Here is a 17,318-nt window from a genome sequence, read left to right on the forward strand (position 1 = left end):
TCTTCCTGAGCACACATAACAAATTGCTTTCTAACCAAGCCCTTAATCCTATCAGTGTCAGGCAAGTTAAAATCCCCTATTATTACAACCACATTATTCCTGCAACTGTGATCTCCTTACATATTTACTCTTCAATTTCCTGCTGGCTATTGGGGGTTCTATAGTACAATGCTATCAAAGTAATCTCCCCTATTTATCTCTCAATTCTACCCATATAGACTCAGTAGATGAACCCTCAAGAATGTCATCTCTCAGTACTGCCATGATGTTCTCCCTAATCAAAAACACAACTCCCCCTCCTATTTTGCCTCTTCTTCTAACCTTCCTATACCATCTGTACCGCAGAATATTGAACTGCCAGTCCTGTCCTTCCCTCAGCAATGTTTCTGTAATAGCTATAATATCCCAGTTCTATAAACCCATCCATGCCCCAGGTTCATTTACCTTATCTCTTGCATTGAAATGATTGCAGTTTAACCCAGATTTCCCTTGCTTCCAACTGCGCTGTTGTCTGCCCTGTCTTGTACTACACTTGCCAGCAATGCATTTACTACTTAACTTGTTCTTATTAACTTCTCACTGTTCTCAACTTTCCCTTTCATCTCCCTACTGCTTTGAATCCCATTCCCTGCCAGATGAGTTTAAACCCTCCTGAGTGGCTCTAGCAAATCTCCCCACCAGGATATTGGTCCCCTCCAGTTCAGATGCAATCCACCCTCTTATACAAATTAACTCTACACCAGAAAAGATCCAAATGATCCATGAATCTGAATCCCTGCCCACTGCACTCTCAAGCCACACAATCATCTGCCATAATCCTAATACATGACACTGGAATCAGCTCAGATCAATGTAGTACAGCACATCAATCACACACCTACCTACAATCAGCCTGATCAAGAACACTCAATAAATGGAGATTTTACAACAATGTGTGGGTGGCACAGTGGCTAGCACTGCTGCCTCACAGTGCCAGAGACCCGGGTTCAATTCCCGCCTCAGGCGACTGACTGTGTGGAGTTTGCACATTCTCCCTATGTCTGTGTGGGTTTCCTCCCATAGTCCAGAGATGTGCAGGTCAGGTGAATTGACCATGCTAAATTACCCATAGTGTTAGGCAAAGGGGTAAATGTATGGGTGGGTTGGGGTGGACTTCTTGGGCTGAAGGGCCTGTTTCCACACTAAGTAATCTAATCTAAAAACAAATGTTGTAGAGCAACTAGAAACAAGTCAACAGTTACCTTTCCAGAGGTGTATATGACCATCAAATTAGGGCAAATTGTCAAAAGTTCCAAAATCTTAAAATATGAGATTTAGTCTTGTGAATTTGATTTAATATTTGCATACTTAACAAATTGACAACACATGCTCGTGTGCAACCACATATATAAACTTGCAGTGTCTGGTTTCACAGTTAGTATATCTATAAAAGAATGCTCAAGATGTCATCACTACACCATCATGGGACTGGTTCTGTGGACAGCAAAGAGGTACAGGTAGATAGCACATTAATTTGCTTTTGACAGTTTAAAGATAACTGTTAACTTGGATACTGGGAAAGTTGATAATCTTTAGCATCTCTTACAACCACCTGAAGGGATATGGGGTTTTTGTTCAACAGCACCTCCAGCTTCAGTATTGCAGTTTAGACTATATATTGCAATGTGAGTGTAATCAGTGACCTAGAAAAGCAAGAGCACTTTCAAAAGGGTATTGTCAATTAGGATTGCCTTCCATTTGGATTAGTGGTGCTGGAAGAGCACAGCAGTTCAGGCAGCATCCAACGAGCACTGCTGTGCTCTTCCAGCACCACTAATCCAGTATTTGATTTTCAGCATCTGCAGTCATTGTTTTTACCTTGTCTTCCATTTGGCCCATCTGCATATATATGGTATGATAGTATATGTCTCACTAGTAATCCAGTGATGTCTGTTTGAATGCCACAGTTTGGTCATTTCAGTTGATGATTGAATTCAAATTCCATGTTTTTAAAAATCTGGAATTAATGCCTAATGCTGATCATGAAACCACTGTTGATGGTCAGAAACATGCATCGGTTCAGCAATGTCCTGTGGGAAAGGACATTTCTATTCTTACTATGTCATTCTAGACCCATAGGAATCAATTCACTGTTAATCATGCTGTACAGAAGAGGCCCCTCAGCTCAAGTCTGTACAACCAGAGTCTGTAACTGCCCTCTGAAATGACCAAACAAGACCCCCAGTTGTAATAACTGCAAACAAGTCTCAAAGAAATGAAATTAGATGGAGTACTATAAATGTGAGAGCAGAAGTAGACCATTCAGCCCGTCAGGTGTGCTCCAAAATGAGGCTGATCAGATAGTTGTCAACTCCATTTTCTGCCTTTTCCCCCAAAACCTTTGGTTCACTTACTGATTAAAAATTTGTCCATATAAGCTTTGAATATACTAAAAGACACAGCCTCTACACCACTTTGCATTAAAAATTCCACAGATTCACTACCCTCAGCAAGAAATTCCTCCACTGTCTTGAAGAGGCAATCCCTTACTCTCAGATTATGCACTCTTGTCCTAAATTCTCAAAAAGGAGAAAAACCTTTCCACATCGACACTGTGAAGTCTGTTTAAAATTTCAGACGTTCCACTAAGTTCCCTTCTCATCCTTCTAAGCTCCTGCGAGTACAGGCCCAAACATTCAATCTCTCCTCATAAGACAGCCCATCCAAACCTGGAATCAACGCAGTGAACCTTCTGTGAACAGTGACCAATGCCAATATATCTTGCCTTAAATAAGGGGACCAAAACTGTTCACTGTATTCCAGGTGTTGTCTAATTAGTGCACTCTATCATTTTGAGACCTTTTTTTTTAGTTCACACTCAGATGTGAGCGTCTCTGGCTGGCCAACCATTTATTGCCTATCCTTAGTTGTTTTTGAGAACGGTTCATTGAATAGAATCCCTCCAGTGTGGAAACAGGCCATTCAGCCAGCAAGACAACACTGACCCTCCGAGGAGTATCCCACCCAGACCCAATGTCTAAATGCACCTAATCCACATAACCCTTAACACCATGGGCAATTTATCATGGTCAATTCACCTGACCAGCACATTTTTGGATTGAGAGAGGAAACCAGAGCACCCAGAGTAAACCATGCAGACACAGGGCAAATGTGCAAACTCCACAGTCACCTGAGGCTGGAATCGAACCCTGGGTCCCTGGCACTGTGACACAGTAGTGTTAACCACTGAGACACCATGCCACCCCATTGACAAGTCTCCTGAACCACTGCCATTCATTTAATGCAGGAACATACGTACCACTATGAAGGGAGTTACAGGTATTTTACCCAGCGACACTAAAGGAATGGTGAGATACTTCCAGCTCAGGATGGTGAGTGGTTTGAAGGGGCACTGGCTGGTGGTGGTGCTCCATTGTATCTGTTGCTCTTCATCTGAATGGTAGTGGATTTAGACAGTGTTGTCTTAGGAGCCATGGTGAATTTGCATAGTGCCTTTTGTAGATCGTACACAGTGCCGCAATGAGTGACAGTGATAGAGGGAAGTCCTGTTAAAACAAAATGGGCTGCTTTGTTCTGGATGGTGTCAAGCTTCGAGTGTTGTTAAAGCTGCAATCATCAGGAAATTTGGAAGTGTTCCATTACACTCCTGACTTAAGGTTTATCCATCATCTGCAAAGCCTAAGAATAACAAGGCGAGGTACTCACTGCAAGATTCCTAGCCTGGGATCTGCTCACTGGAACACTATCTAAATGGCTAGTCCAGTTCATTTCTGGTTGTTACTAGCAGTGGGGATGTGGATTGTGGAATCAGCTGGTACCATGAAGGGCTTTTGCCCGAAACGTTGATTTCGCTGCTCGTTGGATGCTGCCTGAACTGCTGTGCTCTTCCAGCACCACTAATCCAGTATTTGGTACCATTGCATGTACCATTGCATCATTTAACATGAGGCATCACCTGGTAATTTTGTGGTATGAATGTTATTCACCACTTGTCAGCCCCAGCCTGGATATTGTACAAATCTTGTTCCATTTTGAAGCATGGACTGCTTCAGTATGAAAAATTGCTAAGGGTGTCAAAGATTATGCGGTCATCAGCAAACATCCCCACTTCTGACCTTATTGGTCACCACTTCATTGGTGAAGCAGCTGAAGATAGTTAGATCCAGCAAACCACACTGAGGAATTCCTGGCTCAACCATCTATTTTTTTTGGGCTATGATTCCAATCCACAAAAAATATTCCCCCCTGATTCCCAGTGTGGCTATCAAATGCAGCCCTGAGGGCAAGAGCAGTTATTCTCACTTTACCTCTGGCATTCAGCTCTTTTGTCTACATTTGAACCAAAGCGAGGAGATCAGGAGTTGAACAGTGCTGGCATGGCCCAAACTTAGCCCAGTAAACAAGTTAGTTTATACTCTCTGCCCTTTGAAATAAAGGCCCTCACTTTATTTGCCTTCCCTGTCACCTACTGAACTTTTGTATTTTTTTTCTAATTTACATACTATGACTTACAAATGTATGCACGTGGCATTGACTGAAGTACCAGAAACAATAAACGCAGCCTTGTTGACTCCTTAACAAGTGAGAGTCAAGCAACAGCCTGATATAGCATCCCAGATAGTGCTGTCCTACTGGCAGGACAGAGATTGTGGTACAGTGTATACAACTGGGAGAGAATTCCCTGGAGAGTTTAAGATTGATTCCAGACCTGAAAAAATCTCATGGCAGCAAGTCAAAGTTACCTCCTGCCAATTACCACATGCTGCCACCCCCTCAGCTGATGAATCAGCCTTCCTCCATGCAGAAAACAACTTTGAGGAAGTGCCAAGCTTGGTAAAAGGACAGTATGTACTCTGGGTTGGAGAATTTGTAACAATGAATTACACTTTAAGAGTTGGATAGGGGAAAAACAAGTGCAGACTTTAATTAACGAAATCCCAGAAAATAATTGCAGCAGGAATCTATCATCAACAGATAAAAAGAATACTTCAGAGTCCAACAGGATCATAATGGGTCAAGGATACATGAGAGGTAAAGCAAATCAGGGCAGGACTTGTACACTTTAGGTCCTGGGGAGTGTTGGCCAAATGAAGAGACCTTGGGTGCAGATTCATAGTTCCTTGAAAGGGGAGTCACAGGTAGACAGGGTAGTGTAGAAGGTGTTTAGTACAATTTCCTTTATTGGTCAGTATGTTGAGTGTAGGAATTGGAAGCTCATGTTGCGCCCATACAGGATATTGCTTATGCCACTTTTGGAATATTGCACTCAATTCTGGTCTCCCTGCTGATAGGAAAGAGGTTGTGAAACTTGAAAGGGTTCAGAAAAGATTTACAAGGATGTTGCCAGGATTGGAGGATTTGAGCTATAGGGAGAGGCTGAATAGACTGGGGCTATTTTCCCTGGAACACTGGACATTGAGGAGTGATCTTATAGAAGTTCACAAAATCATGAGGGGCATAGATAGGGTGAGTAGTCAAGACATGAAGATTAGTCAACACAATTCAATTAGGTTTACTTTAGCAATGAAAAGGGATAGGTATACACGAGAGGGCAAGAGCTACAGCTGGGGGAAAGGCAATTATGATGCTATTAGACAAGATTTAGGATGCATAGGACAGGGAAGGAAACTGCAGGGAATGGTGCAATAGAAATGTGGAGCTTGTTTAAGGAACAGCTACTGTGTATACTTGTTAAGTATGTACCTGTCAGACAGGGAGGAATTTGTCAAGCGCAGGATCTGTGGATTACTAAGGAAGTTGAATCTCTCGTCAAGAGTAAGAAGGCGGCTTATGTTAGGATGAGATGTGAAGGCTCAGTTAGGGCAATTGAGTTACAAGGTAACCAGGAAAGATCTAAAGAAAGAGAGAGAGAGCTAAGATGAGCGAGGGGGGAACATGGGAAGTTGTTGGCCAATAGGATCAGGGAAAACCCTAAAGCTTTCTATTGGTATATAAGGGATAAACGAATGACTAGAGAAAGATTAAGGCCAATCAAGGTCATTAGTGGGAAGTTGTGCATGGAGTCAGAGAAGATAGGGGAAGTACAACATGAATAATTTTCGTCGGTTTTCACACTGGAAAAAGACATGCTGTTGAGGAGAATACCAAGAAACAGGCTCCTAGACTAGAAGAGATTGAGATTCACAAGGAGGTGGTGTTAGAAATTGTGAAAATTGTGAAAATAGATAAACCCCTGGGCTGGATGGGATTTATCCTTGGATTCTATGGAATGAGCTGGGAGGAGATTGCTGAGCTCTTGGCTTCAATCTTTATGTCGTCATTGTTGACAGGAATAGTGCCAGAAAACTGCAGCTTAACAAATGTTGTCCCCTTGTTCAAGAAGGGGAGTAGAGACAACCATAGTAACTATAGACCAGTGAGCCTTACTTTAGTTGTGGGTAAAGTGTTGGAAAAGGTTATAAGAGATAGGATTAATAATTATCTTTATAGGAATAAGTTGATTAGGAATAGGCAACAGAGTTTTGTGAAGGGTAGATCGTCCTCACAAACCTTATTGAGTTATTTGAGGTGACCAAACAGATGGATGAGGGTAAACCTGTTGATGTAGTGTATATGGATTTCAGTAAAGCACTTGATAAGGTTCCTCATGGTAAGCTACTGCACAAAATACTGAGGCATGGAATTGAGGGCGATTTAACAGCTTGTATCAGAAATTGGCTAGCTGAAAGACGACAGTGGGTGGAGTTGATAGGAAATGTTCATCCAGGAGTTCAGTTAAGAGCGGTGTACCACCGCTATTTGTCACTTTTATAAATGACCTGGATGAGAGCGTAGAAGAATGAGTTAGTAAATTTGCAGACAACACTAAGATCAATACAGTTGTGGATAATGCCGAAGGATGTAATAAGTTAAAGAGGGCCATAGATAAGATGCAGAGCTGGGCTGAGAGATGGCAAATGAAGTTTAATGTGGAAAAGTGTGAGGTGATTCATTTTGGAAGGAATAACAGGTATGCAGAGTACTGGGTGAATGGTAAGATTCTTGGTAATGTAGATGAGCAGAGAGATCTCTGTGTCCATGTGCATAGATCCCTTAAAGTTGCCACCCAAGTTGATAGGGCTGTTAAGGCAGCATACTGTGTGTGAGGTTTTATTAGCAGAGGGATCAAGTTTCAGAACCATAAGGTCATGCTGCAGCTGTACAATGCTCTGGTGCGGCTGCATTTGGAGTATTGCATACAGTTCTGGTCACTGCATTATAAGAAGGATGTGGAAACTTTGGAAAGAGTCAGAAGACATTTACTAGGATGTTGCCTGGTATGGAGGGAAGGTCTTATGAGGAAAGGTCGAGGGACTGGAGGCGGTTTTTAATAGAGAGAGCAAGGTTGAGATATAGCTTAATTGAAACATATGAGATAATCAGAGTTAAATTGGGTGGACAGTGAGAACTTTTTTCTGAGGATGGTGATGGCTAGCACGAGGGGGCACAGCTTCAAATTGAGGGGTGATAGATATAGGATAGATGTCAGAGATAGTTTCTTTACTCAGAATACTAGGGGCGTGGAATGCACTGCCTGCAACAGTTGTAGACTCACCAACTTTAATGGCATTTAAATAGTCATTGGATGGGCATATGGATGAGAATGGAATAGTGTAGGTTAAATGGGCTTCAGGTTGGTTTCACATGGTGGTACAATATTGAGGGCCAAAGGGCTTGTACTGCACTATAATGTTCTATGTTCTCCCCAGGGTAGGGAAGTCCAAAACTAGAGGGAAAAGATTTAAAACAGACATGAGAGGTAACTTTTCCACACAGATAGTGCATTAACGAAATGAGCTGCCAGAGGTGGAGGCAGCATGTACAATTATAACATTTAAAAGGCATGTGGATGGGTGTATGAATAGCAAGGGGTTAGAGGGATATGGGCCGACTATGACTAGATTAGAGTATCTGATCGGCATAGAGGAGTTGGACCGAATGGTCTGTTTCCATACTGTACATCTCTATGAGCATACAATAGGTAATGCTATGAAAAACATTACAGATAGACCTGGGTTTAGAGACTGGGAAGTGACAAACATTGTGCAGGGATTGGGCAAAACAATGCCAGACTAAATGATCTTTTTGAGTGAAGGAGAAGATATTAACAACATTAGCCCATGATCAAGAATAACATCTATTTCCTAATGTTTTTATGAAGTAAAATCAGTATTTAGATAAAGATACTGCCTTTTCATATATTCCTCAAGCTAGTTCGAAATAGCTGCAGGATATACTGTCCCTTGATGTGCGGAATAAAATTATCATAAACATGTACCCAGTATTCAATGGTCAATTATTAGAAATTACAATGACAACTTCAATGTATATCATTACCAGGAATGGCTCAGCAGCACCAATAACTGACTGAGCAGGTCAAGTCCCAAAAGTCTCAGCTGCTGGGCTCGGTCTGCAGCAGGTGATCAGGAAGTCAATGAGAAGGAAAAGCATATTTAACCTTATCTTTACCAATCTCCACAATGTAATCAATAAGAGTGACCACCACAGCGAGTTCCTGTGCAGAGACATTACGGATACCCTCCAAAATGTTGTGTGGCATGAACTTCGACTGAATGTTCGACTTCATCTAGATCTAGCAAGTCAAAACTGACATCCAGGAGGTACTATGGGCCATCAGCAGCACTGTTGTATTTAACCACAATCTGCAAATCTAAAGGCCTGACATATACCCCAAACTCCAATTACCAAACTACAGCAGTTAGGGGAAACAATGCCCCCAGTAGTACTATTGCCAGATTATGAGTCCAGAAACTTGGCTAATGTCCTGGGATGTAGATTCAAAATCTGCGACCACAAATGATGGACTTTAAGTTCCATTAGAAAAAAAGAGGAAACCAAGAGCACCCAGAGGAAACCCATGCAAAAAAGGGAGAACATGCAAACTCTAGGTTTGAATCAAAACTGGGTTCCTGACGCTGACGCAGCAGTGTTAACCATTGAGCTGCCATGCCAGCATCGCTGAACTGCTTGATTAAAAATATGTATAAGACCTCCCCTCCATCATAAGGTTAGAACCGTGAATGATGTTCAGCACCAGTCTTGACTCCAAAAGCCAAATTACCTGTACCCCAGATATTAAAAGAACTGGCCTCGGAAATAATGGTTGTAATGGTGATCTTCTTCCAAAATTCTGTACAATCTGGATCAGTTCCTATAGATGAGAGGGTGGTAAATGTAACTCCACTTTAAGAAAAAAAACAAGGGAAAGGGAAGAAAGCAGAATTACACACCAATTTGCCTAACTTTGTATGCTACAGCTAAGAAAGCACATCAATGCCTCTATTGCCTCAGAAGGCAAAGGAAATTTGGTATGTCTATCATGACTCTTACCAATTTTGATAGATGCACTACCGAAAGCAACCTATTGAGTTCATAGCTTGGTATGGCAACTGTTCTGCCCAATACTGCAAGAAATTAGCGACTTGTGCGCACAGCCCAGTCCATCACGCAAACCAGCCTTCCATCCACTAATTCCATCTATACTTCCCACTGCCTTGGAAAGCAGCCAACATAATCAAAGACCCCTCCCACCCCAGCTATATGCTCTTCCACTGTCTCCCGTCAGGCAGAAGATACAGAAGTTTGAAAACTCATTCCAACAGATTCAAGAACAGCTTCCTGTCCACTTTTGTCAGACTTAGCTGTCAAATTGATCTTTCTCTGCACCTTCTCTGTGGCTGTAACACTACATTCTGCATTCTGTTCTGTTACCATGATGTACTTATGAATGGTATGATTTCTTGGTATAGCATGCAAAACAATAGTTTTCACTGTATCACAGCACATGAAAATAATAAACCAGGTCAAAATCAATATCAAACATCAGTATTAGGGAAATGCAAGAGTCTATTATAAAAGACGTGACAACAGAACACTTGGACAGCATCAAGAGGATTAGACAAAATCAGCATGGGCTTATGAAAGGGAAATCAAGCAACTAATCTATTGGATCTTTTTTTGAGGATGTAACTAGTAGAATAGAGTAGGGAAAACCAGTGGAAATTACATATGTGGATCACAAGGAGGCTTTTGATAAGATAATACAAAAGAGGCAAGTTAGACAATATTAAAGTACAAGAGATTGGGAGTAGTACAGTGACACAGATCCAGAACTGGTTTAAGACACCATATAAGGAATCAGTGAACAAAGACGACAGGTATCAGCATTCAGCCCAGCTATTCACAATATAATAAATAACTTGGATGAGTGAATCAAATGCAATGTTTCCGAGATTCCTGCCAGCACAAAATGAGATTTGGTTGTGAAAGAGATAGAAAGTGGCTTCAGGGCAATCTAGATAAATTGAATGTTTGGGGAAACATATGGGAGATGCATTATAATGTGGAAAGATGTGAAATTGTACACTATGTATGAAAAACAGAAATACAGTTTTATTTAAATTAATGATGCACTGGGAAATGTGAATGTGCAAAATTTGAAGGGATCTAGGCACCCTTGTACACCAGTCAGTGAAAGTAAACAGGCAGGTGCAGCAGTTCGGAAGCCTTCATTGTAAGAGGATTTGAGTTCAGAGGTAGGGATGTCTTACTGCAGTGGTGGGTGTAGATTTGGTCTCTCTACTTAAGAGAAGGGCAGGACTGTCCCTATGGAGGAGAGATTGGTTCGACTGGTTCTGTATTAATGAAAATTTAAGAGAATGGGAGAGGTTCTGACTGACAAAATTCCAAATGGGCTAGATGCAGAAGGATGTTTCCCTAGATTGAGGAATCTAGAACCAAGGATCATGGCCTACTCTGTATCTGGAGACTGTTAAGAAGAGATGGGGTCGGTGTGGACGGGTTGGACCAAAGGGTGTGTTTCCATGCTGTATCTCTTTGACTCTATCTCTTCACTCAGGGAGTGATCAGCCTGTGGAATTCACTATACAGAAGGCTACAGAGGTTGATCTGGGGAAAATTCAAGAAAGAGATTGATATTAAAGGCATCAACACAGAAAGAAAATGGGAATATGGCATTGAGATCGAGCATCAGCCATGATCATAATGAATAGTGAATCAGGCAGAAAGGGTCAAATGGCCTACTGCCATCTATAGTTTCCATGTTTCCTTGAGGTGGAAGTGATGATGTTCACTGATGATCACAGAATGTTCAGATTCACCACTCTGCAGCTAGAAGACCAGTCCATGTCCAGATAAAGTCAACAGGTCACCATCTTCTCACAGGCAACTCTAAGGCCAATAAAAATGCTAACCCTCACCACCAAGACCCAAGTCCCCTGAATAGATAATGTTTAAAAACAAAGTGGTTTCAGGATTTAATCATCTCAATCTTGAGTTCAATTATCCAAGAGACACTCCGATCGGGGACTGACACAAAAAGGATCTTGGGTTATACTATATCAGAACCCAACTTTTTCGCGCTCAGAATTTTAGAACTGCAGCAACTAGGATGAAGGGAATGTCCAACACAAAAACATGACAAGGAATGATATTATTATCGTTGGTCTACCACAAATTAATCTCAATTGGAGGCTTCAGTTCACTAACATTCTCTATCCTGTGAATAACATACAAAGGGAATGGAAGAAGCTCTTTCAAATAAGGAAATGAGACTATTTATTTGATGGCTCAAAGGGTTCTAAGTCAATTCAGTTGGTCTTACACTCTTAAACTGGCGAAGGATTGAAAAAAAAAACACACCAGGCCACTGCTTTTTCTTTCAGTAACTAACAGAGAATAAATGCATAAATAGCTCTCCTCCCTCTAAGATCACAAAAGTTTGGCCATTCACAGATATTTAAAGTTATATCTAAATACAAACCAACATCTTCAGAAAGAAAGAATTGTGAAAAGAAATCTCAAGTAAACCTAGATGCGTGATGAAATAAAATAAACAATACCAAGTTTTAATTGATTCTTTTTAATTAACAGTTGCTTCCAATTTTTTTGAAGCTATAATTTTTGGTCTACAATCTAACAGTATCTGCATGCATAAATAGTGCTAAAATGTAAGGTTCCTGGAATTTCCAACCTCTAGTGCTTGGAACGTTATCACAATTGCTCAAAATATGGCAGGTTTTGTTCTACAGCTGATCCGGTTAAACTGAAGTATATTAGTGCAAACTACTCTAAAACATTACGACCTGAAAACACCTTTAGTTGCAGTTGTGCAAGTTATGTAAATTTTGAAGGCTTGAAATAAGGCAGCCGAACAATTCAATATTGTACCCCCAAGCACAACACTAATGAGAGTTACTAAATTTAAACTTACGAATGAAGTACATTTGAAAACTGTCAAAAATCTTCAGATAATGTAAACCACTACAAAACCCACGTCAAAGCCTCATTTGTTTTATTTCACTTTCTCAGTACAAACTCTGGTCAAGTTCATCATAAGCTCCTTTTTGTCACCATACAATAGCAAGTGTATTTCTTGTTCCTTTTGGATCTTTGGTCGCAAGAGACACACATCCACCAATAAAAAGGTGCATTGCCACAGGTAATCAGCAGCCCTCAGTAGCCAAAAGGGTGAGCCTGACCAACATTATCCTGTGGTTCAGATTCTGGCTTTGCCCCTTCCACATTTTTACATAATGTACACTTTTTCAGCTTGGGAGAAGTTGTAGACCTCTTTGGTTCTTGGGCAGATGATTTTGTCATCTTGGCGAATGGAAAGTAGTGACTGAAAGGGAAGAAAGTAAATATTAGTAAATCTTCAGCAGACAGATTACTTAGAAGAAATCAGAGAGGAGAATTAATATCAGAGGATAATATCAGCTGCAAATTTATTCTGGAAGAGATTTTCTAACCTTCTGCTGAATTATTCAAGTTATAAATTATGCCATTCATGTATAGAAGCTAAAGGTTTGTTGTATTAAACATATCTTTATATCATGCTGAATAAGGTGGCTATGTTGTATAGCATAGTGCTTTTCTATAGTAGTGAACCAAGCTAATTTTTATTCTTACTGCAAACAATTATATATTTCCTTTTGTTGCAGTTTGTAGGTTGCTGACATTAATTCCAGTAATTCAAATGGGTTAAACGAGCAGCGATGGACAGAACTTTAATTTCACAAGTTGATCAACTCTGTCTCAGGACACCACTGCAGGAGTTCCTTAGGTCAGTGCTGTAAACTGAACATCTGCTGCTGCTGCATGAATTAACCTCCCTCCCTCAGACACACAGATGATTTAAGTTTACAGTGCCATCTGCAAGTCTTTGAAACTGAAGCTATGCCCAACAGTGGCAAGACTTGGACAACATTTTGGCTTAACCTGATAGATCACAACTAATATTTGAACCAGGCAAGTGGTCAGCAATGACCATCTCCAATAAAAGAAAATCAAACCATCTCTCCATGACATTCAATGGCATGATCATCACCAAATTTCACACAACAACTTCTAAGTTATTACACAAAAATATGATCTGTCAAGTTAGATTTTATTCTGTGGGGAGCCTGACTAATCCAGGAGGACCATCAGCTGGGATTATAATAAATGAAGGCTCTTATGCACAATTTGAAATTATTGAATCTAAGAGGAATTTGTCTATTTTAAACAGTACACAGAGATTCTGAACTCAGTACAAGAATGGTGAGGTAAAGTTAATTGCATGGATTTAATTTTGCCAATGACTTTCAATGTTGCCGAGAGGTTTCTGGGAACAGAAGATTTAAGAGCAGATTCTTTGAAATCTTGGGCTAAGTAGTGAGTTAGAAGACAAATTGAAAGTAGAAATGAAAGCAGAATCTTTAACATTTACAAAAAATAAAACCTGAAATGGAGATGTCACAGGTAGAATTAGTTAAGATACAATTAGAAATGGGGAAAAAAATCTTGAAGTTGAAAGAAAAATTAAAAATTTTAAATTAGAAAGCGGAGAGAAAAGGAAATCAAATGAAAAATAGAAATGAGAACGAAAGAGAATGCAAACAAAAAAGTGAAGAATGGGAAATAGAATTATGAAAGCTTGAATTTTAGAAAGAGAGAGAGAGAGATCGAGAAAAAGAAAGCAGAGGCAAAAAAATAGAAATTGCTGATGAAACTCAGTGGGTCTGGTGGCATATGTGGGAGAAAAACTGAGTAAATGTTGAGTCTGGTGACTTCATCAGAACGAATCAGCAGATTCTGAACATTAACTCTGTTTTCTTCTCACAGATGCTGCCAAACTCACTGAGTATCACGAGCAATTTCACTTTTTGTTTCAAATCTCAACATCCACAGTTCTTTGTTTTATTTTAGAGAAATCAGACAATTTGCCCAGGGAAACCTTAAATAAAGGAACACAGGACTATTCTGATTCTAGTGAGGGAGTTGGTTTAAAGATTTATGTTTAGTACCTAAATTAACTGAGGATGGAGTTGAAAAATACTTACCCTCATTTAAAAAATTTGGGCAGATCAAGTGACCAAAATATTTTTGAATCTTAATTTTAGAGAGTGCTTTGACAGGTACAACCATGACTGAAAGTTTGTCAGAAGAGCAATCTGCATATTATGAACCTGATAAAAAGCAATACTCAATGAACAGCAGCTCAGCCCTGAACTTATCCCATTACAAATTAGATAAGAACAAAACCAGACATTTGCAGAATTTAAGAGAAAAGGAAATGGTGTGCAATCAATGGCTTTAATCACTGAAATGAGTGTAAGAATTTTGAGAAAATATGGGAAATTATGATAGTGAAAGAATACAGAAATAGCATTACTGAAAACCTAAAAATTTAGATGTGTATCACGCAAAGTATCGCACAATATTAAGCCAGATTTAATTCAGGAACCAATCTGACTAATTAACTATCAGCAGCTGACCAACACTAATTGAAGAAAATTTAGATACCTACATTGTATCCATACACATAGCCATTAGGTAGCATCATGGGTGGATTATTTTCATTCATAACTTCGCCAGAGATCTTGCAGACCAGTCGGGAATTGGCACAATGTGCCATAGGCAGGGGTTGTGCAAGTTTGTTCAGAGATTTGCTACAGACAGGGCAGTCTGGGTTTTTAGAGGAGCCATCTTCTTTATAACACTGTCTGTGAAGCATTCTGTTCAGGTATATAACATGGTGGAAAACTGGATTTGCTATACATTTCCACATATGTTACTATCCTTCCCTTCCATTTACATCTTCCATACTCCCCTCCATTCACCCAACTTAACCTCATTTCTCCAATTGTCACAAATTAGTTTCCAGTCCAGAGGCAGCACAGCTGAAGGTGTACTAATCAACCACAATAGGTAACTACATTCCAAGTCAGGGTCAAACCACTGGCTAGTCCCCACAGGCAGGAAGAGAATGGGTGCAAACCAGGCAGAGTAAGAGGATAGACGCACAGTGCAGTACTCACCTTCCCAGCAAAACAGATATGCCACTTTGGATAACGTTGAGTAGACTGGTCTCTTGGGGAAAGCAGCAACAGCCAAATTTGTAATTGACTTGCTGCATAGGAGAGGAGTAAAAGTGTGGGAACGTAATCATTATAGGGGATTCAATTGTAAGGGGAATAGACAAGGATTTCCGTGGCCACCACAAATGCAACTCCACGATGATATGTAGCCTCCCCAGTGCTAAGATCAAGGATTCTGAAGGGGGAGGGTGAGTGATCGTTGTACACATTTATACAAACAATAGAGGTTTCATTTTAAAAAAAGGAAGAGGTTCAAAAAACAGAATTGAGAGAGAGTTAGGAAGTTGAAAAGTAGAACCTGAAAAAGATAGCGATCTCAGGATTGCTATCAGTGCCACATGCTAGTCAGAGTTGTAAAAGCAGGATATATCAAATGAACATGGGGCCGAAGAGGGGCAAGATTTCAGATTCCTGGGGCATTGGGCCTGGTTCAGTGGAAGATGGAACCAATACAAATTGGGCGGGTTATGCTGATATCTAAAGGGATGTACTTGCTACACTGATTGGGGAGGAAGTGAGGACTGCAGATGCTGGAGATTTTCTTCCTGGTGATCGCGGAGGCGGTTGTCTGGGCGGCGATGGCGGAGGCTGCATGGTCGGTGGGGGCGGAAGTGACGTCATGGTTCGCGGCGGCGGTTGCTGCAATGGCCGTGTGGTTCATGGTGCCCGAGCGCTTCCGGAGGCTGATGGAAGATTCTGGCTATGATAGATCAGAGGACGTTACTGGAATAGATAAGGATGGAAAGACAACAGAAAACATTCAAAGACTGCGTGGGTGAACTGCAACAACAGTTCATTCCTGTCTGGCACAAAGTAAAATAGGAAAGGTGGCCAAACCAAGGTTTATAAGGGAAATTAGAGATAGTATTAGATTCAAGAAAGAGGTATGCAAATTGACCAGAAAGAACAACAGACCTGAGGAGTGGGAGCAGTTTCAAATTCAAAGGGAGACAAAAGGATCGATTAAGAAAGAGAAAATAGAGTACAAGAGTAAGCATGCAGGGGAACAAAAGAACTGACTGTAAAAGATTCTGTAGGTATTTGAAGAGAAAAAGATTGGTGAAGTCAAATGTATGCCCCTGATTGGGAAGGCTTTAAACTAAAATGGCAGGGGAATGGGAACCTTTGCAAGAAGTCAGAGGAAGGGGAATCAAGAACAAAAGCAAAAGATAGAAAGGGGAATGGTAGAAGTGATTGGCAGAGAAATCAAGGACCAGGATCACAATGAAAAATAATGGTAATGGAACAAGTAATGCGAAAAAGACAAGTTTCGAGACTTTTGCCTTAATCTATGGATCATGCAATAAGGAGTGAATAACTGGCAATTCAGTTGCGTGAGGCCTCTTGGGGACAAGTGACCATAATTCCTCAAGGTGTAGTGGACAACAAAGAAGGTTACCTCAGAGTACATTGAGATCTTGGTCAGATGGGCCAATGGCTGAAAATGTGTTGCTGGAAAAGCGCAGGTCAGGCAGCAACCAAGGAACAGGAGAATCGACGTTTCGGGCATAAGCCCTTCTTCAGGAATGAGGAAAGTGTGTCCAGCAGGCTAAGATAAAAGATAGGGAGGAGGGACTTGGGGGAGGGGCGTTTGAAATGCAATAGGTGGAAGGAGGTCAAGGTGAGGGTGATAGGCCAGAGTGGGGTGGGGGCGGAGAGGTCAGGAAGAAGATTGCAGGTTAGGAAGGCGGTGCTGAGTTCAAGGGATTTGACTGAGACAAGGTGGGGGGAGGGGAAATGAGGAAACTGGAGAAATCTGAGTTCATCCCTTGTGGTTGGAGGGTTCCTAGGCGGAAGATGAGGCACTCTTCCTCCAACTGTCGCGTTGCTATGGTCTGGTGATGGAGGAGTCCAAGGACCTGCATGTCCTTGGAGGAGTGGGAGGGGGAGTTGAAGTGTTGAGCTATGGGGTGGTTG

At 41.0% G+C, this 17,318-nt stretch overlaps 1 protein-coding gene across 1 annotated transcript in view; it reads right to left on the reverse strand.

The window, feature by feature from the left end:
• Nucleotides 1–11,886: 11,886 nt before the first annotated feature.
• The window catches only part of maea (macrophage erythroblast attacher, E3 ubiquitin ligase), a 145,124-nt gene continuing 139,692 nt past the window's right edge, over nucleotides 11,887–17,318 (reverse strand). The window contains exons 8-9 of the mRNA XM_072575829.1: nucleotides 14,831–15,026; nucleotides 11,887–12,664 (exon numbers count right to left, since the gene is read on the reverse strand). Coding sequence (XP_072431930.1) covers nucleotides 12,569–12,664; nucleotides 14,831–15,026 — 292 coding nt within the window. The 3' untranslated portion in view covers nucleotides 11,887–12,568. The remainder of the gene's footprint in view (nucleotides 12,665–14,830; nucleotides 15,027–17,318) is intronic.

The sequence above is a fragment of the Chiloscyllium punctatum genome, chromosome 1 (genome assembly GCF_047496795.1).
Source record: "Chiloscyllium punctatum isolate Juve2018m chromosome 1, sChiPun1.3, whole genome shotgun sequence".
Lineage (NCBI taxonomy): Eukaryota > Metazoa > Chordata > Chondrichthyes > Orectolobiformes > Hemiscylliidae > Chiloscyllium > Chiloscyllium punctatum.